This window comes from Mustela nivalis (genome assembly GCF_964662115.1).
Source record: "Mustela nivalis genome assembly, chromosome: 2".
Classification (NCBI taxonomy): domain Eukaryota; kingdom Metazoa; phylum Chordata; class Mammalia; order Carnivora; family Mustelidae; genus Mustela; species Mustela nivalis.
Window position 1 is genome coordinate 84,287,743 of NC_139021.1, and position 17,281 is coordinate 84,305,023.

At 37.0% G+C, this 17,281-nt stretch overlaps 1 protein-coding gene across 4 annotated transcripts in view; it reads left to right on the forward strand.

The window, feature by feature from the left end:
* Nucleotides 1-17,281, forward strand: part of ATP6V1H (ATPase H+ transporting V1 subunit H) — a 141,890-nt gene that overhangs the window by 35,723 nt on the left and 88,886 nt on the right. For all 4 annotated transcript variants that reach the window (XR_014308437.1, XM_082719248.1, XM_082719249.1 and 1 more), the window contains 2 exons: nt 4,896-4,993; nt 13,871-14,063. Coding sequence is in view for 3 of the 4 variants with exons in the window: in XM_082719248.1 (XP_082575374.1) it covers nt 4,896-4,993; nt 13,871-14,063 (291 nt within the window). In the remaining variant the exon portion in view is untranslated. The remainder of the gene's footprint in view (nt 1-4,895; nt 4,994-13,870; nt 14,064-17,281) is intronic.

Here is a 17,281-nt window from a genome sequence, read left to right on the forward strand (position 1 = left end):
CTTCATCTTCGGTTGGATTCCAACTACAAATATATTTGAAAAAAGAGTGGAGTTCCTTCTGCATACCAGATAATGTAAGCAATAGAGTAAATGTTGTTGAATGAAGGAATTCTTCAAAGTTGAGAGAGCACAATGGATTTAAAAATCCTTATATAGATGATTAAAAATATGGCAGATCTCTAAATATAAGAGTTCTTAAATGGAAAAAGAAAATTGCAAATGAAAGTTAGGGTATAATCTTACTTGTATTTTTTGAAAAAAGATGTACATATAATGCATAGAATCTGCATTTTACACAGTGGTACTGAGGGGTGATGAGTGGGAGGTTTTATTTTATGTCATTCTATATTGATTGGCTATTTTTTAAAAAAGATTCTATTTTATTTTTATTTACTTATTTATTTAGAAAAGATTTATTTATTCTATAGAGAAAGTGGGAGGAGGGTGAGAGAATCTCAAGCAGACTCCCTGCTTAGCACTGAGCCTGATGCAGGGCTTGATTTCACAACCCTGAGATCATGATCTGAGCTGAAACCAAGGGTCATATGCTTACCCAACTGCACCACCTGCATGCATGCCCATTGATTTTATCGTAAATGTGTACAAAGAATTTCATGTAGAATTAAGATCAGTAAAATTCATGTACACAAATATTAAAGAGGTTTCATACTTCTTGTCAAGTCATACTTCTAGTTCATAACTATACTTAGGACCCAGAAGCTGAGCATAGGCGATGTCCTTTGGCGTTCTGAGCATAGGAGTCAGGGAGACTCAGAGACTCATAGGAGTCAAGGGGAGACAGCTGGAAAAGGTGAGGATCCAGTACAGCTTCAGGGAAGGCACAGAGATTTTTTTCTTCCTTATTTGCTTCTTTGTTGTGACATTTCTGTTTGGAAGGAGCAGGATTTGATTATCTCAAATACTACTTCATCAGTTTGGCAGTTTTATATACTGTCCTGTAAGATAGACTGTTTCTCTGCCATTTACTTCTTGTTCAGCTTGTCTTTGAAATCTTGTGAGATTTCAGGATTTTCTATTAGCAATTATAGCTATTTTAAGAATGTTTTAAAGTCCTAATAGAATAGGAGGTTCTAGCAAAAAGAAAAATATATGCAGCAGGAAAAGATCAGGATTGTGTTTACATTGAACAATGTGGAGGGTAGTAATACATTTTTATATTATTCTCATGGAAATGAGCTTAAGGGGAACGATAATACAGAATTTGGGGGCTTCTATATTTTGTCCCCCCCCTTTTTTTTTTTTTAAAAGAAACCGTATCTTACTAGGCAGAAAACAAAAATCACTTGACTTGGACAAAATATATCTTAAAACTTTTTAAGTTTTACTTTTTTTCTCCTGAAACCAAATGGCATGATTAAAAAAAAAAAATGAATGGAATGAATATTTAATTTTTCAATTAGCAGACAAACATTTTTTTTTTTTAAGATTTTATTTATTTATTTGACAGAGAGAGATGACAAGCAGGCAGAGAGGCAGGCAGAGAGAGAGGAGGAAGCAGGCTCCCTGCTGAGCAGAGAGCCCGATGCGGGACTCGATCCCAGGACCCTGAGATCATGACCTGAGCCGAAGGCAGCGGCTTAACCCACTGAGCCACCCAGGCGCCCCAGCAGACAAACATTTTTAAAGTGCTGGATTTTTGTTGTTGTTGTTGTTGTTCTTGTTTTTCTTTTGCCAGGGACTATGCTTAAATGCTCTCTGGTTGAATGAAGATGATTGAGACACATGCACACACTCACGCAAAGGGATTTACAAATAGAGGTTTATATGTGGCACATGGAAGTGATTAATTCCATCTGGAGAAATCAGAAAACAGTAGTAGTTGCAGCAGCAAACATTTGTTGAATATTGTATGATAGGTACCATTGAAAACTCTTTCATACATTAACTAATGAAATTATACCAACATTCCATGGGATTTGTCCTGTTATTCCCATTTTATAGATAGAAAGCTCATTCAAGGTTATGTAGTTTGCAAGTGGCTGAGTGTGGCAGGCTGATTCTGGAGCCTTTGTTTCTAAAGATTATATACTATATACTCTATTATACTACTATACTATTACCATACTATGTACTACTGCCTTTCTTTCATGGTGGGGGAGTTATCAATTGGTCTAAGTAAGACTTGGAGCAGGTAAGTCCATTCAGAAAGTGAAGAGAATGGGGCAGAGTTGTTCAGTTAGTAGTTGGAGATAGAAGTCTGGTTCTCAGGTGAAAGTAACTTTTGGAACTGACATTTTAAGTTCAGTGGTGATCCTAGAATTTGCCATACTAATGGCTTGATAAGATACAAAAGAGGTAAAATTTTGGTGATAACTCCTTCAAGAAACTTCATGTATTGGGAAGAAGAAAGATGCAGAGATCGGTACAAGGTTTAGGGACAGCTTTAAGGTGGGCAAGGTTTGAATATATTTGGAGGCTGAGTAGAGGAAAGCTATCAAACAGAGACTGAGGATGTAGAGAGGGGTCTGATGGACAGAGCATCATGTAGGAGGAATGGGATTAAGACTGTTCTGGGGCTGAGGGTCATGGACAGGAATAAGTTTGCTGGTCTCCTAGGTGAGAGAGAGGCAAGAATGGCTATAAGCATGGTTCGGTTTAGGGGTGAGTTGTTGGCTACTGGCAAATCTAACTAATGGTATGCATATTTTCTCATACTGCTGAGAGGGAGGGAACGGTGTAGGACAGGAGGATAGTGGTGAGTATGGTGCCTGGGGAATGGCAGAGAGAATAGACCAGAAGTGCTTGAAGGCTTTGCAGGATTGTATAATTTTCTCTAGCAGTACTGAATTACCTTAGTCTGGGAGTAGAGATGGTGACTTGTTGGCTTGACTGAAGACTGATTTTTTTAGAAAAAAAAAATTGTTGAGTAATTTTATACATGACAGTAGTAAGACACATGTGAGTAAAAGATAATGAAGTGATATGATTTACTTTGTTTAATTGAGGGCAATACTTCTATCATTTGCCAGTGTTGCTCTCACTGTACACTTTGAAAGTGATTTCTGGGATGGTATTTGGACCACTTCATTATGTATAATAGATGCAAATACAGTTTTAGAACCAGGATCTTTTTTTTTTTAAATTTTATTTATTTATCTGACAGACGGAGATCACAAGTAGGCAGAGAAGCAGGCAGAGAGAGAGAGGAGGAAGCAGGCTCCCCGATGAGCAGAGAGCCCGATGCAGGGTTTGATCCCAGGACCCTGGGATCATGACCTGAGCCGAAGGCAGAGGCTTTAACCCACTGAGCCACCCAGGCATCCCTAGAACCAGATCTTTAACATGCACATTTATAATGTGAATCCGGAAGCTCTGTGACAGTGAATAATCCATATTTGAAATGTATCGTGTATTTCAATGTAACGTAGTAAAATGGACAGAGAAGAGAAAAGCTTCCAGTGAACGAAGATATTTCTGTGTTGAGAGGAAATTGATGATAAATGGAAGAGGGGAGAGTGTCATAGGTTGCATTTTTATTCATTATATGTAGAAACCTTGCAGGGCTATCTCTCTAAACAAGAAAAAATGGAATTCCACTTTCACAAAGGATTACTACCTGCTGATTTAATTGGAAAAATAACATTCTTTTTTCCATAATGGAAGATTGTTTTAGAGCCGAAAATTCACTTTTTTTTGGGTCATTTCTGCTAATGTTTTGAGTTTTTAGACAAGTTATATTACTGGATACATAATGCTCTTGGGCATCTATGTTTACTAGTTTCTCTAAGACAACCTTTTCTTGATAACTTTTGATAATTCCACCAAATGTACTTATATCACTGTGTTTTTATAATTGCGTGCCTAGAATTTCCTTGAATTGTTACGTTTTAATGAACTTTGAGTTAAAACACAGAACTTAGTAGCATCGTATACATTAGGTGTTGTGAATTTTTATAACATTCTTGATTATCTGCTTCCCTACTTACTTATTCTTTCTCTCCTCTCTTCTCTTCTTTTCTTTCTTTTCCTTCCTTCCTTTTCATTTTATTTTTTAGATTAAATTAAATTTTATTTTCATGTTCTTTAAGGCTAGAGTCTGAAAATCCCACTTGTCTCTGTTCTTACAGATGTTAGGCTCATGGTAAACATTTAGAGAGGAGCCCAGGCCAGGTGTTGCTATTAGGTTTGCTAAAATGGAGGTGTCCTCATTATTCCTGGGAATATTATTCCTGTTTATTTCAGGTTCCAGATTTAGCCACAGTTTCCCTAGAATGGTACTATTGAACTAATAGTTGTTGAAAAGTATAGAGCAAAGATCTTTTTCAAATATTTAATTAGATTTCCTATATGCTGTAATACATGTATTTCTAAATTCCTATTTATTGAATTTCTACAAAATGTCTGGCTGATGCCAAATGAATTACTTTACTTAATCCTACCAGTACCCCTTTGGGATATTTGGGGGGCATCACCCCCAAATACACAAAGAAATTGAGTATTGGAAAGGATCAGTGACTCACCTCAGACCATTTAAATACAGACTCATCTCAAAGCATACAGTTTTATCTTTTTAATTTTATTGTCATTCTTTGATATTTCTGCAGTTATGGAGAGCAGTATTATCTCTGTAGTGCCTCTCTTCCTGACTAAGTGAAACATTGCAAGATGATAACATTTGTCAAGCCATTATCAAGGATATAGTTACTTTGTTCCTTGATTTCCCTGTGTGTTAAGTAGTCTTGAGAAAGTCAACTGCATTTCTAAGAGGTGGAGAGGAGAACAAAAATGGAGGTTGATTTTGAAAAAGTAGCAGGAACTTTCGGAATGTCTTACGATAAGAAATTCGGTAAAAAATCCAGACTTTTTGTATATGCATGATCTCATGTCTTTAAATGTTTTCCAATTTTAAAAACCTTGTGCTTCTTCTTGCATAGAGTTCTCAGTATGTGCAGTGTGTTGCTGGGTGTCTGCAGTTGATGCTTCGGGTCAATGAGTACCGCTTTGCCTGGGTAGAAGCAGATGGGGTAAACTGGTGAGTGCCCTTTTACTTTTAATGTAGAATAACATTTGGATGCATCTCTCCTTGACATTTTCAAGGAAGTTAATACATTTAATCATCTAAAATATATTTATTTTTCATGTCTGTTTAACAGTAGATTATGTTAACCTTCATGGAAGTCAGTAACTACTAAATGGGATGTTTCCCCTTAACCTCACTTGGCCTGTGCTATTTAAGAGGTTAAGAACTCTTAACGCTTGGTAGAACAAATTCTAGGTATTCAGAATAGAACAATAATTATAAAAGTATCTTGTAGGGGCGCCTGGGTGGCTCAGTGGGTTAAAGCCTCTGCCTTTGGCTCAGGTCATGATCTCAGGGTCCTGGGATCAAGCCCCTCATCGGGCTCTCTGCTCAGCAGGGAGCCTGCTTCCCTTCCCCTCTCTCTGCCTGCCTCTCTGCCTACTTGTGATCTCTGTCTGTCAAATGAATAAATAAAATCTTAAAAAAAAAAAAAGTATCTTGTGGTAAATGTAGGCAGAAATCAGTAAGATCTTATCCACAAGAATAAATATAATCCGGGATGCCTGGGTGGCTCAGTTGGTTTAGCAGCTGCCTTCAGCTCAGGTCATGATCCCAGCGTCCTGGGATTGAGTCCCATATCGGGCTCCTTGCTCCGCAGGGAGCCTGCTTCTCCCTCTGACTCTGCCTTCCACTCTGTCTGCCTGTGCTCGCTCTCACTCTCTCTCTCTCACAAATAAATAAATAAAATCTTTAAAAAAAAAAAAAGAATAAATATAATCCATTCTTCATAATGTAATTAGACCATTCTCTATGGAGTCCTAATTTGCAGGTTCAGAAACTTTGAGGAGCTACCCTCTGAGGTCAGCAAATGTACTTATAGAACAAACAACTCCCCCCTTCCCCAAACAAACAAAATTCATTTTACCAAAAAGCCAACTTATTTATTCATAATGAGAGATCTTTCTACTCTTAAACCAAATAGCCTTTTTGGTTATGAAGATGTTGTTTATCTGTTGGAAAACCTATACAGGAAATTAGTTTGTCAACAGAAGGTTGCTTGGTGAGCCAAAAGAGTTGATTGAAGACCCCTGATTCTGTGTCATCAGACTCTACTAGGCGGATTCCTCCATCTCCAGTGTAGGGATACACCTGCCAGAGGGATTTCCTCAGCCAGTATTTGCATGCAACTTCCTCAGCTGGGTTACTTCTGCAAATGGCTTTTCTTATGACTTTCATAGAATTGTAATGAAATACTCAATTACTTTTGACTCAGTAAATTAGTAATGTTTTATTTCTAATGCAAAATTTCAATCTGTTTATACTTACTTAACCTTTAGTATGTCAGGAAAAATAGTCATGACAGTTTGCTACATGGATCTTTAGGAAAACATATATTTGGCCATTTTATGTATAGTTAACAGAATTATGAAAAAAGAAATAGTGAAAACAACCACTAGAAATTCCTATAAGAATTTTTAATGGTAAGGGCACCTGGGTGGCTTAATTGATATATTTCGGCTCAGGTCATTATCTCAGGGTTATGAGATTGAGTCCTGTGTCAGGCTCTGTGTTCAGCCGGGAGTCTGCTTGAGATTCTCTCCATCTCTGTCTCCCCCATCTTCCACTCCCCCAACTCGCATGTACACTTTCTCTCCAAAATAAAAATTTTTTCATGGTAAATATTTCTGTAGTAAGTGAATTTTGGTGCACAAACATCCTGAAGGATGAAGGAAAACCATCATATGTCCTTTTAGCAAAATGGAATGGTCCAGGTTCTTTTTGCAAAATATTGTGTTGAAGGCTTTCATGTTGAACAGCTAAATAAGTGAGAATACTGTATTTCCTTTTTTTTTTTTTGTCCTTAGAGATATATTTTCACTTAGTGATTCTTGAATTTGGCAAAATGCATTTATGATAGAGTCATCTGAAGACTCATAGTTTGAGATTTCACTTATATGACCCATTTTATCATCATTTTTTAGAACAGAATGCTGTCTCTCTCTTTGCTTTCAACTTCTGATTCTTCTAATAATTATGAAGTGCCTTCCTCAGGTAATTGCCATTATGGATGGAAAATAAAAAGTTCTGAATTCTTTGAATTTCTTTGTTCACACAGTGTCAGAAGACTCAGCATAAGGACTCATGGGACTCAGCATGTAATCATTCTCATGGCTGGGATTTATTTCAGAGACACAGTAGATCTGCAGGAATCCATGTTAGGCTTCCTTATGTTGTATCCCTCCTGTGGGGGTCACACAATGTACTTTTCCACCAGCAGTGAGAATATAGCAACATTTGTGTGATTTTTTTTTTTCTGCTCAGGCATCTCCCTGGAGATCCAGCACCCATGGTTTTTATTGGAAGTTTGTCAGGTAGGCACCCTTTGCCTCACATACAGGAGAATTCCAGACTCCAGAAGGATAGCAGGTGTTCAGTATAAACATAAGCATATTGTTTGAGCATACAGTATAGATATAATGAGCCACCTTTATCATTTAGGGAAAGTTTTGTATCAGTATAGGGGACTGTTTACTGCTCAGATACTCAGAAGCCAGCCAAAGGCTCACTTTGTAGGCAGACTTCTAAGAATAGTGGTTTCAGGACTGACTTTATGTTAATTTTTTTATTGCACAGAAATCTAAAGGTAGACTACAGAGTTGATGTTTCCAGCCTTTTTACCTTTTTTAATAATGATGCACTGCTCGCTTCAGCAGCACATATTCTAAAAATGGAACAATACAGAGAAAAATAGCATGACCCTTATGCAAGGATGACATGCAAATTTGTAAAAATGATGCATATTTTGGGCAGTACAATAAGAAAGGGTAATTATATGTTTCATTATTATATCATCTTCCTAGATGATTCCACCATTCTCCAGTTTTCTTATAATTTTAGTCTTTAATTTTTTTAGCATAGTTGGGAATAATGAATGTATACTGATGAAATAATATCTTGGATAATGAAGTAGCATAATTCTTCAAATTATGGATAATATAAAATCACTGAAATCCCATAGTATATCTTAGGTTTATGAATGGATCCAATAGACCTGTATAGTAATTGCAAAATAAATTGAATTTCATTCTGTTACACAAAAGATACACTTCATTTTGTTCTTTGGAAGACCTGTAAAGAGAATAAAAGTCATGAACCAGCAATTTCTACAAATAGTTGGAATTGGTAAAAAAATAAACTCAAATACTAAAATTTGGTCCAGTGGGCCCTAATGGTATACTAAAGTTAACCAAATGCAGCTCTTCTAGTTACTGGCACTTAGTATTTTGGAGGACAGGAAGCAGTATTAACTGTTCAGTTTAGCAACAAGAGCAGGGACAAATGTAGTTTAGAATACTCCATGTTCAACCTATACATTTCAATATACTAATGACTGCTAATTAGATTAACAGTGATAAAAAATTAGAGACCTTTAGGTTGAGAGCAGGCATAAATAAAGGTACGGTAACTTACTGTTAGTGTCACAATCAAAAAGCTCATTTAATATTTTCATTTTTGAAGAAACAAAACGTGTCCTTTCTATTTGTCCATTTCTTTTGTTTAGGATTGAAAGTTTCCTTTGTTTCTTTCATTTTGGTATTCCTCAAATCACAAGCAGGAATCATGTGAGGAGGAAAAAACTCAAGTATAGGCTTTTTGAAGAAAATGGAACTGCTATTTTAATACCCAACTTTTGTAGCAACATGGACGGGACTGGAAGAGATTATGCTGAGTGAAATAAGTCAAGCAGAGAGAGTCAATTATCATATGGTTTAACTTATTTGTGGAGCATAACAAATAGCATGGAGGACATGGGGAGTTAGAGAGGAGAAGGGAGTTGAGGGGAAATTGGAAGGAGAGGTGAATCATGAGAGACTATGGACTCTGAAAAACAATCAGGGGTTTGAATTGGCGGAGGGGGGTGGGAGGTTGGGGTACCAGGTGGTGGGTATTATAGAGGGCACAGATTGCATGGAGCACTGGGTGTGGTGAAAAAATAAGGAATACTGTTATGCCGAAATTAAATAAAAAATAAATTAAAAAAATGTGCCTACAAATTGACCTAGAAATTCAGTGAGTTGATCCCAAGGAAATAATTAGAGGTGTGCACCAAGATCTAGTAATAAAGACTAGCCAAGTTGTTTAAAACAAAACAAAACAAAACAAAACACTCTAGAACATTTTTAGGTAACTTTTTTTTTTTTTTTTTTTTTTGTTAAAAAGTCTGTTATGTGGGGTCACCCAGGTGGCTCAGTCGGATGAGCATCTGACTCTTCATTTCAGCTCAGGTTGTGATCTCAGGGTCCTGGGATGGAGCAGGGAGTCTGCTTAAGATCCTCTCTTTGCTCCTTCCCCCACTTGTGCTTGCTCTCCCTCTCTCTCTCTCTCGCTAAATAAATAAAGTCTTAGGAAAAAAGCCTTTTATGTGAATGATAAAATACTATTTCTGAATGCTTATATACCTGTATAACACCAAAAATGTACTTTGCATGGTCTTGCATATTGACCTTTCTAGAAAGTCTAAAAGTTAGCATTGATTCATTAAATACTGGCGCAAAGGAGGCTTTTTTGGGATAATTGCCTCCACAGATTCAATTGGGATTGAAGTATTTGGAAGTATAAAGTAAGTATATAATGTAAGTAGTATGTAAATGAAAGGTAAGACTTATTTTAAGCATCAAAATAATAGGGGCGCCTGGGTGGCTCAGTGGGTTAAAGCCTCTGCCTTCCGCTCGGGTCATGATCTCAGGGTCCTGGGATCGAGCCCCACATCAGGTTCTCTGCTCAGCGGGGAGCCTGCTTCCTCCTCTCTCTCTGCCTGCCTCTCTGCCTACTTGTGATCTCTGTCTGTCACATAAATAAATAAATAAAGTCTTAAAAAAAAAGGCATCAAAATAATAAAAATACCATCATTAATAATATTGGGTGATACTGTGTGATGAGGTGCGAGGTACTCATAGGTTTGAAGAGCAGCAGTTAGCTAGAAGTGTATCAGTAAACCAGTAAATCAGGTATTTTGTCTCCCTATGCTCTTCATTGGTTTGATTTTCTTTTTAAACCTCCATTAAAAACAAAATAGAACACTAATTATTTTGGCGCATGGACCTTAGCCTTCTAATTTTGGATTTGACTATTTGTATTTTTTGAGCTCTCTGATTAATGTTGTACTGTGTATTATAGGAAATACAAAGAAACATATGGTCCCTTTCCTTTAAAAAAATTATAATCTAGTTAGAAAGTGTTATATAGCTAACAAAGGTAGCATTCAGGATTCTGTAGCATCATTTGGTAGCTTTTTCAGTGATTAACACTAAACTCATCAGTTTAAGAAGGATAGTGGAGACCTAAATGGGACTAGATACCGACTCATTCATCAGGTCTCAGCTCAAGGGTCACTTCCTTTAAGAATCCTTCCCTCCCACTCTGCTAGTTCGTAAATTTCTTGAGAACATGGGCAGTGTCTGTTTTTGCTCACCATTATGTCCCCTGTGCCTTGCACTGTCCCTGCCATACAGATCTTCAACAAATATTTGTTAAATTACTAAATTAGGTTTATCTTGGGCCTGTGTGTCCTTTGTATCCCCTTAAAGCATATTCATGATCCACTATCTTCAGAGTTAGGGTTCCTGCCCCTAGGGGAACCCTTCCTTTTTCTGTTAACTAACAAAACAAGAACAGAACAAGGAACTTTTATTTTGCTTCATTAGAGTTTTTCTTGTCGTTAATATTTGGGTATAGAAGACTTCCTTATTTTTTCAGTAGAGTCATATATATTGTAGACAGATTTTGAACTCTGAAGTTTCTCTGCAGTATTCATCATTGTTGACCGCAGCTTCCTTTGGAATCTTTCTGTTTTGGTTTCAGTGATAGTGTATTGATCCAGAGCTCCGTATAACCCCTCTGGACATTTACATGATTTGTTAACAGAGATAATTTAATATAAAGAACAGGTAACTAGGTATAAATTTGTTAACTAAGTTTCTGAAAACAAAAGTACTCTCAAGTGTCAAGAGAGGTAGCAAGTAGAGATGCTCCTCCTGTAGTTGGGGAGCAAAGGTAAGAGATTGGAATTATTAAAGTTTACCTGCTTCAAGACATGTGTATTCAACTGAGATTTAATCCAGGGCTTGTGTTCCTGAAGTCAGAGGAAGGGCCTCGACTGGTGCTGCTCCCTCTGAGTGTGTGCAGTGAGGCTGTTCAGCCAGCGCTATTGCAAACTGAATTCAGCTGCTGCCACGGGAAAGCAGTTGCTGCTGTGGAAGTGCAGGACTGTTGATGGAGTGATACCCACAGGAGTGCGAAGCTGACAGACAAAGCCTCTTCTTCCTCTATCTTGGCAGTCAGCTTCTAGCTGCTTCTGTTGGCAGAGCCAGCTGGCAGAGCAGAACTGTGGCTTGAAGTCTCAGCCACAGTGTCACAAAGCGAAGTGTAGGAAGCTTACCTTAATAAGTGGAACAGTCAGAGAGCAAAAGGAAATTAGGTACTAGGGTATTAATAGTATAAAATGAGTTGATTTTACAGTTTTTGAAACACTGACATCAATATTAAATAAAAGCAAGTCTTAAATAACAACCCCAAATAGAAAAGAGGTAAGGGAAAAATTAAGCCTGAGAAAATTAAGGGCGATTCAGTAGATTTATAACTGTATACAAATCACAAAAATGGAGAAATGGCACAAATACAAGCCTTCCGAATAGTTAGTAGTTGTAGATTGTAAGATTAGATTTAAAAATCTATTTTTATTAATAGACTTTATTATTTTTATTTATTTTTAAAAATTCATTTATTTTATTAACATATAATATATTGTTTGTTTAAGGGTACAGGTCTGTGATTCATCAGTCTTCTGCAATATCCAGTGGTCCCCATAGCATATACCCTCCCCAGTGTCCCTCACCTAGTTATTCCATTCCCCCCGACTAGCCTGCCCTCCAGCAACCTTAAGTTTGTTTCCTAAGATTAAGAGTCTCTAGGGTTGACTGTGGACTCTGAGGAACTTTCCCTCTGGAGGGAAAGGGGGTGAGAGGTTGGGTGAGCCTGGTGGTGGGTATTGTGGAGGGCATGTATTTCACGGAGTACTAGGTGTGGTGCATAAACAATGAATTCTGGAACACTGAAATAAAATAAAAAAAAAAATCTCGGGGTGCCTGGGTGGCTCAGTGGGTTAAAGCCTCTGCCTTCAGCTCAGGTCATGATCCCAGGGTCCTGGGATTAAGCCCCGCATCGGGCCCTCTGCTCAGAAGGGAGCCTGCTTCTTCCTCTCTCTCTGCCTGCTTCTCTGCCTACTTGTGATCTCTGTCAAATTAATAAATAAAATCTTAAAAAAAGATCTCTAGGCTTTGTCTCCCTCTCTGTTTTCATCTTGTTTCATTTTTTCTTTTCTTCCCCTTGATCCACCCTCTTTATTAAGTTCCACATATCAGTGAGAGCAATATAATAATTGTCTTTCTCCGACTCACTTATTTCACTTAGCATAATACCCTCTAGTTCCATCCATGTTGTTGCAAATGGCAAGATTTCATTTTTTTGATGGCCGTGTAATATTCCATGGTATATATCTATCACATCTTCTTTATCTGTTCATTGTTGATGGACGTCTGGGCTCTTTGTATAGTTTGGCAATTGTAGACATTGCTGCTATAAAAATTAGGGTACAGGTGCCCCTTCGGATCACTACATTTGTGTCTTTGGGTAAATACCCAGTAATGCAATTGCTGGGTTGTAGGGTAGCTCTATTAATAAACTTTTAATTTATTTTTTACTTTTTATTTATTTTTTAAATTTTTAAATTTAATTTTTTTTTTTAATTTGAGAGAGAGAATGAGAGAGAAAGAGAGCATGAGAAGGGGGAGGGTCAGAGGGAGAAGCAGACTCCCTGCTGAGCAGGGAGCCTGAGGAAGAACTTGATCCTGCAACTGCAGGATCATGACCTGAGCTGAAGGCAGTTGCTTAACCAACTGAGCCACCCAGGTGCTCTTACTAGACTTTTTAAAGAGAAGTTTTATGTTTAGAAATTGGAAGTCAGCATTTCCATGTATACTTACCCTCCCATAGTTCTCCTGTATTAACGTTTTACATTAGTATGGTACATTTCTTTCACTTGATGAGCCAGTATTGATACATTCTTATTAACTAAGGCCCATATTTACATTAGGATTCACTCTTTGTGTTGTGTTTTGAGTTCCCCATAACCCCTTTGGTCATTTTTTAGTGGCTTATCTTTTTTGTTTGAATGTAGGCATTCCCCAGGGAAATTTCCTTAGTCTTCTTCCTTGATGTAACCATTTCCATATGGCTTTCCCAGTTTCCTTATCAGTAAAATGGGAGGCTCATCTAGAAGCTTCTGAGGTTTTAACCCCCAGAGTTAAAGATTGGCTGTGTCCAGTTCAGATTCACGACAGGTTTTTCCCCAATCATCCCCTTTTCTCTGTGTGAGGTTCCTAAGTATTTTTAAGTCTACAAATGATCCTCTTGGTTTACCAGACTCAAAATCTTGATATACCTTCTGACTTCATCAAGGTGTACATCCATTTGTGTTAACAAATCCTTTTGTATTTTTTTTTAAATACAAAAAAAATGTATTTTTTTTTAATGTCTTACCATTTCTTCCACTGTATTGCAAGTTTATGTTTCCTTTCTCATTGCTTCCCTAAAGCAGCTGCTGCTGAACACTGAAATCCTGTGATTTTTGGAGAGAGATTTAAGTGAGACTGTGCTGGAAATGGGCCTCTATAAGTAGGGACCTACCTTGCTTATATCTGGCAGAAAAGAAACGGAGGGCATAATTCAGAGAGACTTGTTCTGTTAGTGCAGAAAGAGAATAAGCAATTATTTTTTCTTTTTTATTGCACTGTTATAGTAAATGTCTTCTTAATGTGTTTTCCTTTTCAGCATCATGGGTGTTTTGAGTAACAAGTGTGGCTTTCAACTCCAGTATCAAATGATTTTTTCAATATGGCTCCTGGCATTCAGTCCTCAAATGTGTGAACACCTGCGGCGCTATAATATCATTCCTGTCCTGTCTGATATTCTTCAAGAATCTGTGAAAGAGAAAGTGACAAGAATCATTCTTGCAGCATTCCGTGTAAGTGTTTTATTTTATTTTTTTTTTTTAGTTGTGTGTGTGCGTGTGTGCCATTTTTCCTGTGAAGAACATTTGAGGGCTTTTAGCAGGTGGGAAAAAATTGCTTGTTCTCCACGTAGTCATGAAACTATGGGGCCTTGGTGAACACAGAGTAAAATCTCACTAATTCATTGTGACACTGGGGTCTGGGATTGGGGAATAGACATTTAAGTGGGTAAAATGTGTAGGAGATGTAATTGTATGATGAGGAAATTCTTTTTCATTGCAGTGTGTTCCAAGACGCTGTTATGGAAACTTTTCTCTTAAGGGGCCCTTGTTTTAATATAGAGTTGTATTTTAGATTCTGGATCTTCTGATGAGCTGATGAGTATATTTCTGAAGCAACTCCAAAGATCTGTAATCATTTTGTTTAGTAAAGTTTTCCTGTTAGGATATTAGAATTTGGGTGATATCTAAGTCAGCTTCCTTTCTTGAACAGTTGAGGGAATTGAGGACAAGAGGGGGACTAGAGTTAGAACCGGAATTCTAGATCTTCTGGCTGCCAGGAAGCTATAACACAGAAATAAAGTATTGTTAATCGGTTTTCCATACCCAGTGTATTTGCTGTAGCAGTTGTGTGTTGATTATTTTGTTGGTCACCTTAAGATTTAATTGGGTTTCTGAGGGATGACTTGGCTGACCTAGTATCTTTTAAGTATGTTACCCAAGAGTAATGATAGTGGGCAGTTCAGAGAGTGCTTACTCTGTGCAATGCATCGTTTTAAGGCTTTCCATTTGTTAACTCATTTAATGCTTACCACCGCCCTATAACATGATGATTATTGTTGTTATTGTTAGTATATTGGTATCATTAGTATTAGTATTGGTCTTCCCATTTTAAAAATGGTGATACTGAGAGAAGGCACATTGCTGATAGACATGCAAATCCAAGTTAATGGCTTCACAGTCTGCTTTTAACTATTAATTGCTCTTTATGCTTTCTTTAAATAAACAACAGCAAATCAAAACTAGAAAGTAGTACAGATGTGTTGCAGAAATTTAAATAGCATAGACGTCACATTTGCCGAACATAGTGACTAACATCTTACAGATTTTTCTAAGCACATATAACTAGGTGTGTAATTTTATTTTGTATTTAAAAATGAAATGACATCATATTATAAATACTGTTCCATAACTTTATTCTTAACAATATATAATGAATATGTGTTCATTTTCATATATGTGGGTCTTTAGTAATTTTTTAAATGTTTGCATTCTTCTACATGTCTACCCACTTTGATGAATATTTCTGTTGAGATATAGTTTTATAGACGGAATTGCTGAATTAAGTAATAAACTTTTACAGTTTTGTTAGGGTAACATCAAATCACCTTTCATTAATGTGCAAATTTACGTTTCCATCAGCTACATATTGAGAGTGCATGCTTTTCCTTTCTTTCACTTGCATTTCTTCTAATTGTTGCAAAAGATGAGCTGAAAAGTGAAATCATTATTTTAAATTTGTATTCTGTTAATAATGAATGAAGCTGAGCATTGTTTAGTATCTTTATCAGCTATTTCTGTTCTTCCTATAAATTGCTTACTCATAGCATTTGTCACCTTTAAAATTTTAAAATTTGACGTGTAGGAACTCTTTTCTAGATGTTTATAGTTAATAGCAATAATAACTAATGTTTATTGAGAGCTTATTCAGTGTCAGGTACTGTTCTAATTGCTTTAAATGTGTTACTCATTTAATCTCCCAAGAATTCCATGTAATGGGCATTAGTTAGGCCTTAAGAGGTTAAGTAATTTGCCAAAATAGCTAGGAAGTGGCAGAGCAGGAATTAAGTCTCAGGCAGTATAACTCATGCTCTCAACCATCATGCTAACCTGTCTTTGATGCTAAGAATAATAACTGTTGTAATTTATTAATGATTTTCATGCATTGCCTTATTTAATCTTCCTGATCATCCAATACATTCTGTGATTATTTTAATGTTATAGATCAGGAAACCAAGATTTGCAGATTGATTCCTCAGTTAGTAAGCAGTAGGATTGGAATTTGGAGTTTCAGTGAGTGCTGTCTGGCTCCAAAGCCACCATCTTAACAACTCTGTCATCTCCTTTGTTTCTTTTCTTAGTGCATTTTCTCAGGAATCTTAAGAGTGGCATTAAAAGGGAGGGAAACCATGAAAAGGAGAACTGTCAGTTCTGCTGAGAGAGGAATTCAGATTGCTTACTTGAAAATACATTTTTTTCGGGGCACCTGGGTGGCTCAGTGGGTTGGGCCTCTGCCTTCAGCTTAGGTCATGATCTCAGGGTCCTGGGATTGAGTCCAACATTGGGCTCTCTGCTTAGCAGGGAACCTGTTTCCTCTCTCTCTATCTCTGCCTGCCTCTCTGCCTGCCTCTCTGCCTACTTGTGATCTCTCTCTGTCAAGTAAATAAATAAAATCTTAAAAAAAAAAAAGAAAATACATTCTTTTTCATGTAGAAATTGTTCTGTAGTTTACTCTTAAGAAATAGGTAAATGTGGTACCTTCTATGCCTCACCGTACTGGCTCTGCCTTTAGATTTTCTAGCAAACTATGTGAATTGTCAAGGTAAATTTCACTTAAGTCCAGATAAGGTAATAATCAGTTTTAAATCAGAGTAGGTGTATTAATAAGACTTCACCCTGTGAAGTATTTTAGTAGCTAAGTTGAATATACTTCTTTTTTCTACTTGAGTGTTTCATTGTTTCATTATTCATTGTCTTATTTATTTAATAAAGATGAAGAATTCTAGAATTAGGATCTTCCAATGGTCTCCTTTCATTGCTAGAGCTCAATTTAATTCACAAAAACCAAGTTTTGAGTACCTTTTCTATTTCAGTCATTATGTAATTAATAGGGACCACAAATGCCTGAGCTATAGCTTGACACTGGAAGGCTTGTAGTTTAGTGAAGACAGAATATGTGAATAAATAATGTCATTTTAATGGAGCATTAAGTAATGTACAAGAAGAAAAGTAATATAAAAGAGGTGGGGGGGGCACCTGGGTGGCTCAGTCAGTTAAGTGTGTGCCTTCAGCTCATGTCATGATCCTATGGTCCTGGGATTGAGCCCCACATCGGGCTCCCTGCTTGGCAGGAAGCCTGCTTCTCCATCTCCCATTCCCCCTGCTTGTGTTCCCTCTCTCCCTGTGTTTCTCTCTGTCAAATAAATAAAATATTAAAAAAAAAAAAAAAGGTA